We start from the raw sequence: 15,909 nt of genomic DNA on the forward strand, positions 1-15,909 counted from the left end.
CCTTGTACATGTAAAATATTTTAGGAAATAAAGTGCATCAATAAATATAAGTGTCATTCCTCTACTCTTTTATCTTTGTTTTTGCTTGATTATTTGGTTTTTCGTTTTAAATTTGTTTTAAGTAATTTTTATCTACTCGATTATTTAATTTGACTTTTCGTCCTAAATTTCTCTTAGTTGAATCTATATCTAATCAATTATTTGTTTCATTTTTCTTGTTGATCTCTATAGATGTCATATAGAAGTTTCTTTGCTAAACCTAATAGTAATAATGTAATTACTTATTTAGTTTGGTTATTAATGTTAATAATTAAAAAAGTAATTATGAAAAAACCTCACACAAATGAGCATTCATCATCCCTATCTTTTTAAAATGGTCTAAAAACAAATTAATTGTAGTCGCATCAATTTTATTTACAAGGGTTTTTTTAACCTATAGTGTATTAATTGTCTCTTATCAATGTTGTATAGATTAGAAAAAACTTTTTTTTTAATCTAAATTTAACTAAAATCCAACTCACAATTATTCTATAAAAAAATCTATAATTAAATTTTGACATCATTCGAATAATTATATTAAGTAAACAAACATCACATGATCCACCCCATTAATGCTTAAAATTTGAGGCCAGATTCTAGTTAAGCTGTCTTATCTACCAATTTAGAATTAATGAAAAATGTCATATATATGATTTGTCTTCTTCACTCCATTTGTTTCTCAAAAGTGTTTATGCATGTAATATTTGCATGCATAAACACGAGAGAAAAACATTTTTTGTTTTTTCTATAAATTAGAAAAATAAACAATGTCTCTTGATAAATCCTTTCTATTTTCTTCTAATGATTCTCATGCATTTCAAAAATGTTTCCAGAATAATAGAACATTGGGCTCATTCGGCATTTGGTTTGGTGATAATCCATTCGATTTTGTCCTCCCTATCGCATTATGCCAAATCATTTTATCCTTCATTGTTTCTCGAACACTTTATTATGTCCTAAGACCTCTACAAACACCCAAATTCTTATGTTGTGTCATTGTAAGTTTCTTTTGTCTCTTGTCTATTTAATTACTTTGTCTTGTTGGTTAGTATCTTAAGAACTCAATGACATTACTAACTCAAATTTTTTTTATAGGGTGGTGTTCTATTAGGGCCAACAGCCATAGGACGAAATGTTAGATTGATGGACACATTGTTTCCACTAAAACAAGCTTCATTTTTAACAACATTGGCAAAAATAGGCTCATCCTATTTTGTATTCATCTATGCATTGAAGTTAGATGTAATAAATAACTTGAAAACAGCCAGACGTTGTTGGAGGTTTGGTGTAATTCCTTTTTACTCTTGTTATTTTTCTACAACAATCCTCTTAGCTTTGTATAAACCGCGCGGCGATGAAAAAGAAAATACTGCAAACTCAGTATATTCAATCCCAAATGTCTTCACTGTATCTAGCTTCGCCGTTGTTTCTGAAGCTTTAACAGAATTGAATCTTATAAGTACAGAATTAGGGCAAATTGCTCTATCTTCATCAATGATTAGTGAAATATTGCAATGGATTACTATAACACTGCAGTTTAGTTCGAAAATAAATTTTGTGATTTCGCTCGGATTCTTGGCTTGTACTTGCTTATTTGGTCTATCATTCTTTTTTATTGTAAGACCAATGGCCAAGTTTATCATTCAAAGAACCCCGGTCGGAAAACCGGTGAATGAAATATATATAGTAATGATACTTTTGGGTGTTCTAGTAATGGCAGGTATTAGTGATGCAATTGGTTTACATTTTGTTATGGGGCCTATTCTTTTTGGTTTGGTAATGCCTAATGGACCTCCTTTGGCAACAACAATATTAGAGAGAAGTGAATTAATCAATCAAGAATTTCTTATGCCATTTTTCTTCCTATATGTTGGCATAAGCACAGATTTTGGTAGAATTGGCAAACATTGGAAGGTCGCTCTTACATTTCAAGGTATCTTATTTGTTGGATTCTTAGCAAAGGTGCTTGCATGTGTCCTTGTTTCTCCTACATATAATATGAGGCATAAATATGGCTTAGTGCTTGGACTTATATTGAATATCAAAGGCATCCTCGAACTAATATATTTCTCTAGACTCAAAAAACTCATGGTACTAAAATTCTTTCTTGTATTTCATTTCACCTTATATATATTACTCCCTTCGGTCCTTATTATAACAGAAAATTTATTTTTTAGATTCATTCAATAATTAATGTATCTGGTCCATATATAGACCAAATACATTGTTCATTTCATGAATCTAAAAAGTGAATTTTCTCTTATAATAAGGACCAGGGAGAGTATTAGTTTATGCATATACATGTAATACTTAGATTTAATACCTTAGTTTTTGAATAATCATTTTTGCAGGTTATTGATGATGAAGTATACAGCCAAATGGTTTTATATGTGGTGTTGATGACCGGGATATGCATACCCTTGATAAAATCTTTGTATAAACATCGATCTCGTGTGTTAAGAACTAAAAACATACATGAAGATAGGAAAAGAACAATCCAAAGTACTTCTAATAATTCAGAGCTCAGCATCATTTCTTGCGTACACAATGAAGCAAATGTTCGTAGCATGATTGGTTTATTAGAAGCTTGTTACCCATCAAAAGAAAGTCCTTTATATGTCCAAATCGTTCACCTCACAGAGTTATTAGGAAAAAGCACACCGATTCTTCTTCCTATAAATATGAGAAACAAAAAATCATTATCCATAAATTACCCGAACAGCAGCCACATTTTACGTGCTTTTGAGAATTACTCCGAAAATTCAAAAGGTCCAGTCACAATTAACTCATATATTAATGTTTCCCCTTACAATTGCATGCATGAAGCCATTTGTAACCTCGTCGAAGACAAACTAGTTCATTTCCTCATCATTCCATTTCATGAAAATGATCAAAGTTTAGGTAACAATGTTGGATCTGCAATTCATGACCTCAATAGTAATTTTCAAGCTTCCGCGCAATGTACCGTTGGAATATTGGTGGATAGATACTCGCAAATTAGTGTGAGTGCAACCAATCTATCGTTTAATGTCGCTATATTTTTTGTTGGTGGAAAAGATGATCGAGAAGCATTAGCGTTGGGTATTCGAATGTTTGATCGTCCCAATACAAATGTTACATTATTTTGTTTCATCATTAATAATAATAATAAGAATAACAATAATAATAATTCGAGTGATCTTGAATATAAAGTTGATGATAAAGAAGATGAAACATTTGAGAGAATGATGGATGAGAGTTTGATAGATGAGTTTAAGGCTAAAAAAATTAATAATGATAATGTTGTTTGTCATGAGATTGTGGTGGAAGATTGTACACAAATGTTGGAAGCGATTCGAGGTTTAGAGAATGAAGACTATAATCTTGTGATGGTTGGTAAGAGACATAATATTGGTGAATTGACAGATGAAGAAATGTCAAATTTTATGGATAATGCAATTTTATTGGGTGTTTTTGGAGATATGTTGGCATCTACCGAGTTTTGTAATGGAAAAGTTCCTATTTTGGTGTTGCAATGTGGCGAAAAGAGAGTTAAACAGTTTGAGAAGGTAGTCACTCGTGTTAATACATTATTTTAGTGCTTGTTAGGATTTTTGTTAGTTTATGGATTTTTTAAATGTAGTTTGAATTTTTGTTTTTCATTCATGACTTTGTTGAGAGAATAAAGTTGGGTGATTTTAGACTCATATTCCATCCTCGTTTATCTTTTCGCATGAATGGCCAAAATATATTAAAATCCTTAAATCTCTGAGCTTAAGACGTATTCGAGAAGAGAATAATTTAGTGTTGCAATCGTCTTACACTAACTAATTATATTCTACTTACAAATGCAAACCAAAATGCAAGAAAAAGATACTAGTATAACATAAACTTAGCTAGACATTAAAACAAAATTGACCTATTAGACATACCATTTTATCAAAAAGCGATATTATACTAGCATTAAACTAAACGCTAGAACATACTATGATAGCGCTTTTAGAAACATGCTATTAAAAAGTAGATTTAATAGCGTTTATGAAGTGCTATCATAGGTGATAAACCTATAATAACAGGAGCTTTAATAGCGTTTAAAACGCTATTAAATCATAAAAAGCGCTATTAAACATTCTTTTGGCATAGTGTAGTTAGAAAAACCGCTATCATGCATGCCACCACAAGCCCAGTTCAAAAACATATTGAGAGCAAACCAAATTATATTGAACAAAAACAAAACCATTTCAGGTCCCTTAGACCATGTACAATGGTTTCAACACTCAACACCCACTTTTTCAACTCCCAACACTCCACATCATTTTCTCTTTCTTCCACCTAATAACTCAACACCCATTCAACTTTTACCCTCTCCAATGGTTTTTCACTCAACACCCTACCCCACCACTTTTTATTTTCATATTCTTATTTAAATTTTATTTTTATTTTTATGATTACATAAAATTACAATTATCGATTAAAATTAAATTAAAATAATAAATACTTAATAATTTATTTTTTAATTTTTTGTAATAAAAACAAAATTTATTTAAATAATTGGATACGATACAAATCATCTTAAATTAATTTAAACTACAACAAAGAATTTTGAGTGTTAAAATGATTATTGGGATCCATTTCACTAAAAAAAGACACTTAACTTCAAAATAAACACTAATAGAAAGATAATAATAAGATTAAGATAGTGAAAAACTTTGTTTTTTTTTTTCTGTGTCCAAATCAAATGAACCAAGTCTCTATTTATAGAGAAAAAAAATCATGAATTTTGGTAAAAAAAATAAAAAAAAATTAATTTGCAACGAAATAATTGAGTTCAAAGTATTAAATGGATAAAAATCTGGCCAGCCAATCAAGCCCAGCCACGTGCGCCCCTGCGTCAGTGTACATTGTGTTGAGTTTTCTCAACATCTATCTCCTCCAACACACACTCAACACTACTCTAAACACCCATTGCACATGATTTTGCCATGTTAAGTTTAAATAAACAGACCCATTGCACATGGTCTTACATGTCTTATACAATGCACACGTAGACACCTCATCAAGAATATACATTAACTTTGAGGTATTCCTTCATGCTAAATGAAGAACTATCTCAGTCGCATCAATTACCATCTCCAATGGCCTCCCTCCCGCCTACCCATTTCTATCACGTTATAATTTTTTTGTGTTCCAAGACGAGAAACTATTGAGAGAACCGAATACTAAGTTTTTACTTCTCTATCCAAATAATTTTGAAAAAGAAGTTAGCATACCATTCTTTACATTCTTTTCTACTTCATGTTTCACAAGAGTGACATCTCCCACTCTTAATTGACTCCACTTTCAACTTACAAATTACCTCGTCACCAAACCCAACAAATCCTCTTTTCTTATTTAATCTTTCCTAAATATATTCAATTTGTATCTTAACTACCACACTCACTCACCTTCTGAGGCACCAATATAGATTAACGATACAAAAATTGGAATGACACTAAAATTCAAATTAAACGATACAATTCTCCCATAAGACTACATATTTATTGCTCCATGACATCTATATCTTCTAAGGTTATGTACTGCTTTCTCCCAGTACTGACTATGTTCCACGAGCTCTCTGAATTTTAAAATATGTTTCAGCAACCACAAGAAGTTGGCTAGAGCTTTCCAAGTCATGATATCATCATCATCTTTAGTATAATATTCAGCAACCCATTTTACCTATAATTTATCTGCTTTGGCCTGCGAATTCCAAAGGAGCTTGAGTATTGTTGCTTGGTTCCATTCTATTAAAGAAGTAACATTCAATCCCCCTGTATTTCTAGGCTCACAGACATTGTCCCAACTCACTGGTGCTCTTCTACTACCTGAATCTTTGTCGCTCCAAAGAAAGGTTCTGCGAATGGCTTCAACCTGTTTTATCACTTTCTTTGGCATGGGGAAAACCTGCATCTAATAGGCAGTCACAACAAATGAATGCTCATAACCAACTGATATCGGCCTACATAACTCAAGAGCTTAGTTGTCCAATGTCGAATCTTTGCCACAAATTTATCAATATGTGGTTGACATTGATGGGTGTTGAGTTTTCTACTTGAGAGAGGTACACCAAAATACTTGGAAGGTAAGTGTCCCTCAACAAAACTAGTGGCAACAAGGATTTTCTGTTGCTCTTGTAACTTGGAGCCTCCAAAGTAAACCTTGCACCTGTTTAGCTTTCGAACCAGTTGATTCAAATGATTGCATGAATTCTCTCATCGTGAGTTTCACAGATGTTTCATTGCCTATAGAGAAAATAAGTAAATCATCAGCAAAACAAATATTAGTGATCCTTAACATTTCACATTTAGGCCGATATTGTTTGGATACAAAAATGAAGAATTGTTAAAATGATGAGAATTTATGGAGTATTTTATCTAAGTTAAATTTAATCATTTTAAAATGATACCAAAACCAAAGAATTTGAAATTCCTCCTATACTCCATAAAATGTATTTGTTACTATTATTTCTTCAAATTTTTCAAATTGGTCCTTATATTTTTCAAAATTATAAAATTGACCCAAAAATTTTTCAACAATTTGCAAATTGGTCCTTAATAATTTTTAAATTTACAATTTGGTCCTTCAAATTTTGAAAAATAGCAAATTGGTCCCTACTTTTTAATTTAGTCCAAAAAATTTAAATTTTATAAAAATGACCCAAAAAATTTAACAATGAATTATCTTAATACTCCATCCAAACAAAATAATTTAAAAATGAATGGATGTCAATTGAATCATTTGAATTGCTTTGAATTTTAAATTCCTTTAAAATTTCAAATTACCTCATCCAAACACACTCTAAGATTCTATGTAAGTATTCCATAACCAGAACATAAAGGAGGGGGATATTGGGTGTCCTTGTTTGAGCCCCCTATTGGATTTCAAAATCTCACTATTCTGGCCATTAATTGCATACCTGTATGAGACTGTGCTCACACACACCATAATCCACTTGACAAACTAAGAAAGAAAGTTCATCTCGCTTACAATACTCTCCAAAGCTATCCACTCCATAATGATTTTTTGTTTTAGCTCCATTGTTATATCCAGTGCAATCAAAAATCGCGCATATGATACTTTCAATTTCTTGGTTGTACACTAATCCGTCATATTTGGTTTTCCAATTGTGCTGGCTATTTTTCCATTGCTTTTGTCACCCCAAAATATCAACGTCAATTGAGGAAATATGACCCAAATTAGAAGTACTCTAAATACACCATCCTTTAGAGTGAAAGTTGGTGTCTATTCATGCAATAACGTTTGTTTTTTGTAGATAGTGTATGTTCCCCATATTAGGACTACACTCGTTTCTTCTTTAGTCCTAAATCATATGAGAAAATAGCCTTCTTCATTGTAATATAGCTTTGGGAGGGTAACAAAATCCCACGAATTCATCATGATTCGTCTCACTACATTCATTAACAACTCGTCCCCTATAGCATATATGATAAGTGCATTCTCCAAAATTTCTTATTAGATGCTACATCTTGTTCCTCAATAAAAACCTTTACTAGTCCATTAACAATCGTCAGTGCTGTATATGTGATTTCCATGTCGTTAGAGGGTAATCGATTACCCTTGATGATATCAACCCGTAGTTTTTGTTGTAATTATTCTTAAATCTTGGCTTGGTTGTCCTCTAAATTCTCATCATAAATCGATTCCAGTATCAGTGACGCCGTTTTACTATTAACATTGGGAAAATCCTTGTGAAGGATATATCTCTTTGTGCTTGTTTTACCATCTTTCTCGCAAGAGTTTATTGCTGGTGAGAGTATTCTTATCCTTGTTGGTGGAGTCATCGCCGCCTTTTTCCTCGGCCGGCCACGACCCATCACAACCCCTAAAAAAATCCTAACCTAATTAAGCTTTATAGCTTAAAACTCTCCGGTTTGGTCCCTAATCCTAAGATTTTAAACCATCTCATATCACGCTTTCAGCCAGTGAAAACTAGTTTCCTAGTCGTAAGTTCGGCAAAAATTTCCTTTGCGGGAAATCGCCTTCATCAGAAATTGCCTTTTAAGATCGAGCTTTCATTTTAAATAAATATTAAAATGGTTATTCCAATAAAAACCATAATTAGTGAGTAAAATTATTAAATATATAGAGAATGAGAAATATAACATATTTGTATTGATTTAAATTTTTATTATGAAAATAGTTTTGTTTGAAAATGGTTTTTTATTCCTAAAAAGAAAATATAGTAGTAGAAATAAAAATGATAGAAAGCGTTGAGGTTAGGGGTTGCAATTATTATAATATCATGCATATCAAATTACCATTTATGCTCATTTTAATCTTCAATACATAATATCATCTACTTTTGAACAATATTATTCACATCAAAAGTAACATTGTAATATCATTCATATTGTTTATTGACAATATGATATTCTAGTTGATCAGTTGGGCCAAGCAATAGTTGAACTCATTTGGTGTGTCAAAGACCTCGCCAAGCGAAGATATCAGAACATAACTCTATAACTAGAATCCTACGTCATTTCATTCCATATTATATTAAATATATAGTCACGTTGTAATAGTTAAGAATTATGTACCACAAGAGATAATTGAGAGGGAAATTCCCAAGAGAGATATCGAAGAATCAAAGGTGGAGGCTCTGTCTGATAGATAAATCGTCATGGATGCTTTTTTTATGTCCTTTTTGGTGATCATCATTGTAATGATACCATGAGTAAGAGTAGCTGAATTATATATTGTTGGGGTTAGATGTAGTTATTGATGATAATTTAGCAAGTATACTAAACATAATGAAGTAATAAAATTTATAAGTTCTTATCCGCATAGATTATGCTATTTTAACCAAGCGATTAACGTGCTATTGAAAGTAGATCAGGGGTTTTCAGGTTTGATTTGATAAAGAAATCACGTAAAGAAATTTTTGGAAAACTTGATCAAATAAGAGGCCATTAGGTCTTGTTTTGAATCCCCTGAATTTTACGATTGATTACTAGGTTTATTTGTCTACATTTAATTTTACATGATTACGATTAATTAACCAGGCCGTTAAACCCAATTACTTGGTTTATAATTCACTAACTAAAACTACAACTCCCTAATTCCTTAGCTAGCTGGATAGTAAAATCAATCAAAGCAACTATATTCGTTAATTCTTGAGCCACAACTAATAATCGTTTGTCCCTAAATTAATTATTAAGTTAAACAATTACTCTAATAAAGGTTGATAGATTTAGGGTCAGTAATCCCTATAAACCTAAGCTTAATTCATGAATTCGTCAACGCACAAAAGGTATTACACAAAAGAGTAACTGAATATAAACTATAATATCAAATTATGCAAATAATACAAAACAAGTCATATGGTCCAACATATTGATAATATTTTCATGGAACAAGCCCTAATCAATAAAAACTTAGATACTCATACTAATAGGAATCATAACTGAAGTAATAAAGAAACACTATATGACATTATGGTTAAAATTTGGGTTCTGGTGATGAAAACATTGTTATAGAGCTGCATAACTTGCTTCACCGTCAAAGTTTAATCACCAGAATGTCAAACCTTTCTTTCCTATTAATTTTTCCCTTTATAGAAGCAAAACCATGTTAGAAAAGGCATAAATCGTGCCCACAATTTCCCTTTGCACCCACAATTTGTTGTTGATTTCCTGGATCGCGGTCGCAATGCTGCAAATCACGCCCACGATGCTGAAAATAACGCTCACGACTTTTCTAGTGTCTAAAGCTTTTTGTTAGATTTCTTTTGCATAAAGTTCTACCTCAATTGGACTTACAAAATTCTATATATGATCAAATTACTATACATAAGTCATGTTGTAAATCATGCTAAAAATGCTCTTTTTTCACGATTTCTCCACTTTTCCCTCTTTTTTCTTTGTTTTTTCATTTTCTTCATATTTCTTCATAAAATTTAAACATAATTAACCGAAAAACAAATAAAAACAACTGCAAGTGCTTATAAAATTACATGATGACAAAGTATCATCACAACCCAAATTTACATTGTTGCTTGTCTCAAGGAACTCATCCATAGTTCTAATCTTCCTTATAACTTTGTACTTATGAAACAAATGACGGCCACCAATCATTTTCAAGTTATCACTTTTGTTCCTCGATTTAATCCATCATAGTCCATAGATTTTTTCATCAATTTTTTATGTACTCAACCTTCTCTCAATCTCATCACTCACTCTTATTAAAACAACATGCTAAACACTCTTTCACGTACAATTGACATCAGACATATGAATTTGCAAGATTTCTAAAAATTTGTCACTTTTTATTCGAAAACATGCTTTTGAGGTCTTTCGCGGTTGTAACATGGCTTATGCCAAATTGGGATATATTTGGCCAGTAGGTTTAATTCTTTGGAGTTAAGCACCTGCTACCTTCCTAATTTCACACCATTCTTACACGCCCTTATTTTGTTTTAGTTGATTGTGTAATAGATTGCTGAATTTGTTTTCGTTTGAACATTTTTTTAGGAGCTTTACATTTCAACATGATAATGTTTTTTCTAGCTTCTATTAATTCTTATTTATTTCTTCTTCTTCTTCTTCTTCTTCTTCTTCTTCTTCTTTTATTGTGATTCTAGTACCCCAGTCCGAAACTTAAATTGTTTCTCATTTTCTTTTAACAAATTTCTTTTTTTTTTCACTATCTTACAACCATTTTCTTTTAGTGTATGTTTCCTATGTATGCTTGACATTTGGTTTTTGACCTGTTTTTGCCAAAATATATATTTTTTCTTTCATTACACCAGTACTAGAACTTTTTCAAAAAAAAAATCTTTTTTCTTTTTCTCCCTAACTTTTTATTTTTCACTACCCTTGCTTTTAGTGCTTTACTTAAGATAAGGTGATGAACATTGTTTTTCTTTTTAAATTAGCCAAGGGTTGTAACATTGAAAGAAAAAAATCATGGCAAGGCTTAAAGGGGTTTGTCAAAGGATATTCACCCTCACGAGGTAGAATTTTTTAGATCAAGTAGATTTTCCCTCAATAACAAACAATACCTTGATAATATCCATGACTTTTAAACATATCAAGTAATAGCAAGACTAATGCAAAGTCTACATAGTTAGAATGCATGTCTACTCTCAATATTTGATTAAAACATGAGGCTGCACACATCTCTCTTGGTTAGGCTTATAATTCTTTTTCACTTTCCTCTTTATCCTCACATTCTTCCCCTTTACCTTTACCTCTGTTGCTTAAACTTCCACTAGTCTCACCTTTCTGATCTTCTAGATAAAATGGCCTATTCATAGGTCACTATAGACCTATAATAAAATCCTCATGTGCAGGTAATGGTCTTAGGGAGAGTTAGGTTTGTGAATTCGCAGTTCCAACCTACTCATAAAATCATGAATGCAAAGCAAACCTATATGGTATGCATATGTAATGTCCGAGGTATGATTAATGTAAATATGAAAAATTTGATTCACAACATCCATAGCTACAATTTCTTGGTGTTGTTGTTGGGGTGCTACAAGTGGAATGGCTGGAAAACTTTGTTGTTTAAGGTTTTTTTTTTCCATACATTAGTATTGAACAAAGTCTTCGTCCATTTTTGTATCTAGAAAGTGACAGGTAGTCTGAGATATGTACTTCAAACATTCTACATAATCCATTATACACTACAAGAGAAAAACGATTTTGCGATAGTTTTTTGGGTTGTTGCGGCGATTCAAATCGCCTCAATACTTGGGTTGCAACGTTTTAGTAACTGTTGCAAACCTGTGTGTCGCCATCCTATTATGTGGCAGTTTTCAAAACCGTCGCTCTACCCACCTTCAATATCTGCGAAGATTTTAACCATCTCCAAATTTTCTTGAGGTTTTTGTTTTGAATGATTATTGCGGCCGTTATAACTGTCACAAATGTGAACTTGTGAAAGTTCAAGCCATTGCATTTTTTTGGGAAAAATCATTAATATACATTTTGTAACTGTTTGGTTTGTTATTAAAACAACTAAAATATTTTTAATTTTATAGAGAAAAATTGGCTATTATTATTCTAAGTAACATATTTTACCTTTTTCTTTTCTTTAACTTTTTATTTTATTTTTGTATAATCATAAATAACATTAACTTAAATAATTGGATAAATATATTATCATTAAGATATCATCTATTTAAAAAATAAAATCCTTACATATAAAATTCTCAAATAAAATATTTTGAACATTCAAAAATGAAAACATAAATTATATATCTAAACTTGTGAAACAATTACATCAAAATTCAAAAACCCAATTATCTCTAATGAAGGCTCATTATGATACTGTCGATGCTTGTTCCTTGCACATATACTCCATACTCTACTATTCATTTTTTAATAAATATTTCAAATTAAGAACTGCTCAATTCTCTCGTTCCAAGCTCTTGGAGGTTACTTCAAACCATATAAAGCCGTATGTAGTTTGTTACCATATGCTCTTTTCCTTTCATCGCAAAATCCAGAGGCCAAGTGACATAAAATGTCTCTCTTTAAGGATCATTTAGAAATGCACACTTTAAATCTAAATGGTAGAGAGGCCAATTTTTACTACTAGTTATTGCTATTACAAATCTGACTATTTCAAGTCTAGCTACGTGAGCAAATACATCAATGTAATATATTCCATGCTTATACAAGAATCCTCTAGCCACCAATCTTGCTTTGTATTTTGAAACTGGGCCATCAGAATTTAGCTTGGTCTTATACACCATTTCACATCAATGGTCCTTTTCTTCTCAGGCAAGAAAGATGATTCCCATGTATGATTCTTCTCAATTGATCTGAGTTCTTCACTCATGAATGTATTCCATACTTTGCTCTTTATTGCTTTAATATGGATGACTGGTTCAACATCAATCATAGAGAAAAGTGTATGAGATCTCATTCATTGCTCATAACACTGTGAAGTAACATTTCACAATCCTCAAATCTTCTAGGGACATGTCTTCTCCTTTGCAGCCTCTCATGAGTATGAGATTCCATATGTCTAGCTTAATCAGGTTAATGCCTTAATCATTTTTTCACCATCACAATTTCCCTTTTGATCATGGTCTACAAAAATGTGGCTGACATCACTTTCTTTTGTGCTTTCAATCTGCTATTTCCATGTATTCGATTCATCAAAGACCATATCTCTCTTGATATGGTCTTTCTTGTAAAGATGAAGATACAATTTATGTTCACCTGTTGAATGATGTTGTCATACCCCAAAATTTGCCCATACATTTTCTCCTATTCAAATTCAATCAATACATGAAGCTCCAATGCACACTCTCCTAAACATCAACCCTCAAACTAGGGTTTTGCTCCTCTCAAAGAAAAAATCAGGTTCTGACACCTCAAGTGGATCTCATGGTCTCTCATATGGCTTATAATATCCTCATGACAAATTTCAAGCTCTGAGTCAAAAGATTGCTCACTCAAATAGCCTGAACGATCAATAATCGACTAGTTGACCTAAAAGTCAAAATTATGGTCAAACCACAGTCAAAACTTTCGATTTTTGGTAAACATCCTCATTATGAAGTATCATTCGTCATTGGATCAAGTATTGATCATGATTCATCAAGGAAAGTTCAGAAATCAAAACCTAAAATTTCTAAATTAGGGTTTTCATAAGAAAAGTCAACTGAACTTTGACCGGCCATAACTTTCACATGGAACATCAGAAATTTCCCATCCAAAGCTCAATTTGAAGGAAATTGAATTATCTATAACTTTGTCTCTCACATGCCAGGTCCAAAAGTTCTTCATTTGGAAGATATAAACCAATACATTATAGGTCCCTCTAAAGGATCGCGAAAAAGTCATTTTTTTCTCAAAGCTCGTAACTTGGACATGGTAGACTCAATTGATATGAAACCAAAAGGAGCCTTTAGAGGATTCTTTGAGATTTCTAAAAAGTCCAAGAACACTTTCATATGATCAATATGGAAGGAGATATGAGGTTCAAAAGTCGGTCAAATTTGAAGAAGTGCATGAAGGAAAATATTTGTCAAAATCAATTTTGTTCCAAATGGGCCCAATTTCTTTTGATCCAAACATGATCAATAGACTATCCACGACTCATAGACCAATCCCCATCTATTTTTTGATTTTATTTTATTTAGTTTTGAATTTATTCACACAAAATCAAAATTAAATCAAAATGAATTGAATAAATCACAAATAAATCTTGTTGAGTGCATGAATCACAATATAATCCATCAAATAGGATATTTAAGACCTCAGGGATCATTCCTCGACTTCATAGTATTTTTGTTCTATTTATTTGGGTTTTATTCATTTAATTCTCAAAAAATTAGTAAAAAATATATATGAAATCTAAAAAATACATGGCAAGATATTTTAAACCAAATATAATATTCCACATCATCCAAGATTCAAAGAAATTCGTGAAATATGTTTGAGGATAAAGAATAGCCAATTTTGGATAAAATCATGTCAAGTTTCTAAATGACTTCATAACCTAAAGTCCAAGCCCACAAACTTGACCTAATGCTTCTAATATATATGCACACTAATCCTAATGAGAGGAGGACGAAAATTAGGGGAAGGAAGCGAAGGGTTCACGTTGCCATATTCTTCAAGAAAGTGAAGAACTTGTATTGGGAGATCCAGCCACTCTCAAAGAAAAAGAACGATCTCAAACCATCCCTGAGGTAAAAGAGAGTAAGAACGCACTGATTTTAAACTCTTAAAGCATCCATAACGTATATAACAATTGCACATATGCATACATATTTTTCCTTTTCGTATCTCTATATACATCGGGTTTCAACATGATTTAATGGTGTGTTTAAGTTTTGGATGAAGTTTAGGGGGGGTTTGAATCATTAAACGAAAGAATGGACGCAAGCATGGAGGAATGCCATGATTAGGGCAAGCGAAGGAGCTCTCTCGTTCTCGTGTTTTCCGGCCGTTCCAGGACAAACAGACCACACCATCGAATTCGTAGCGTCTTATTTGATAGATCTGGACGCTCTTGTTCCTCCATTAACACGTTTCATAAGCTTTTGTTTATTTTTTCAAAAATCGCAGGAAAAATCCGCAGGTGAATTTGTGGATGATTTCGCAGGAAAACCCGCAGCAGCGGAGGATGAAGATGATGAATAGTGTTCATGGAAGGGATGTACACGCGTGGCCCCTCTTCAATGGCCGGTCAGCAAGTCAAAGGTTCTCTCTCCACGCACACGAATGCTGATTGGCCAATCCACACTCTCTCTATCTCCAATTGGCTGCGCATGAATACACAGGGCCCCACTTTGACTCTTTCATTGAATTTCGTTTATACATAATATATATTTATTTTGAATGTACTTTTCTTCAACTTAAACATGCAGCTCGCTTGGTGCCAATAGATGTTTATAATGACTGGGGTTCGAACCCCATGCGCTACAATTAATTTTTTTTCAAAGATTTCATACAAGATCCAATGCAGCGCACCCAGAAAAGCCACCATACGTCCTCACCCTCCCGGCCATCTGATCTCCTCCATGGTTGAATCCAACGCCCAGGGAACTGCATCCATACCATGGACCTGCACCAGTGTGTCACACCTGATTAGAAGCTAAGTCTTTTTTAATTAGTTTATTTTTAATCATATAATTCCTATTTTATTTTTATTTTTAAAGAAACTTAATGCAAAGAAATTTTTTTTTTCTTTCTTTTTTTCACTTGTATTTATTAAATAAATATTTTTCATGACCTTTTAAATTTTATTTAATCGAACTTTCGATTATTGTTTTTTTTATTATATATATTAATTTAGTCACTTTACATGTTTGACCCATGACTTTAAAACCTTGATTTTATTTTGGCATGATAATTAATCACTATTATCAAC

General features: G+C 32.1%; 1 protein-coding gene across 1 annotated transcript; it reads left to right on the forward strand.

The window, feature by feature from the left end:
• Positions 1 to 806: 806 nt before the first annotated feature.
• Positions 807 to 6,113, forward strand: LOC131658379 (cation/H(+) antiporter 15-like). Its single transcript, XM_058927680.1, has 4 exons — positions 807 to 1,037; positions 1,135 to 2,130; positions 2,391 to 3,587; positions 5,841 to 6,113. Exons 1-4 carry the CDS (start codon positions 807 to 809, stop codon positions 6,111 to 6,113), a joined length of 2,697 nt encoding a protein of 898 aa, XP_058783663.1.
• Positions 6,114 to 15,909: the final 9,796 nt, after the last annotated feature.

Source organism: Vicia villosa, linkage group LG3, assembly GCF_029867415.1.
Source record: "Vicia villosa cultivar HV-30 ecotype Madison, WI linkage group LG3, Vvil1.0, whole genome shotgun sequence".
Classification (NCBI taxonomy): Eukaryota; Viridiplantae; Streptophyta; class Magnoliopsida; order Fabales; family Fabaceae; genus Vicia; species Vicia villosa.

What these genes read in the sequence shown, in the direction of transcription:
- LOC131658379 (XM_058927680.1), top strand. Translation starts at nt 807, where the DNA reads ATGTCTCTTGATAAATCCTTTCTATTTTCTTCTAATGATTCTCATGCA. An exon ending in AATTCTTATGTTGTGTCATT is followed by an intron (nt 1,038 to 1,134) that starts GTAAGTTTCTTT and finishes TTTTTTTTATAG; the next exon opens with GGTGGTGTTCTATTAGGGCC. An exon ending in CTAGACTCAAAAAACTCATG is followed by an intron (nt 2,131 to 2,390) that starts GTACTAAAATTC and finishes TCATTTTTGCAG; the next exon opens with GTTATTGATGATGAAGTATA.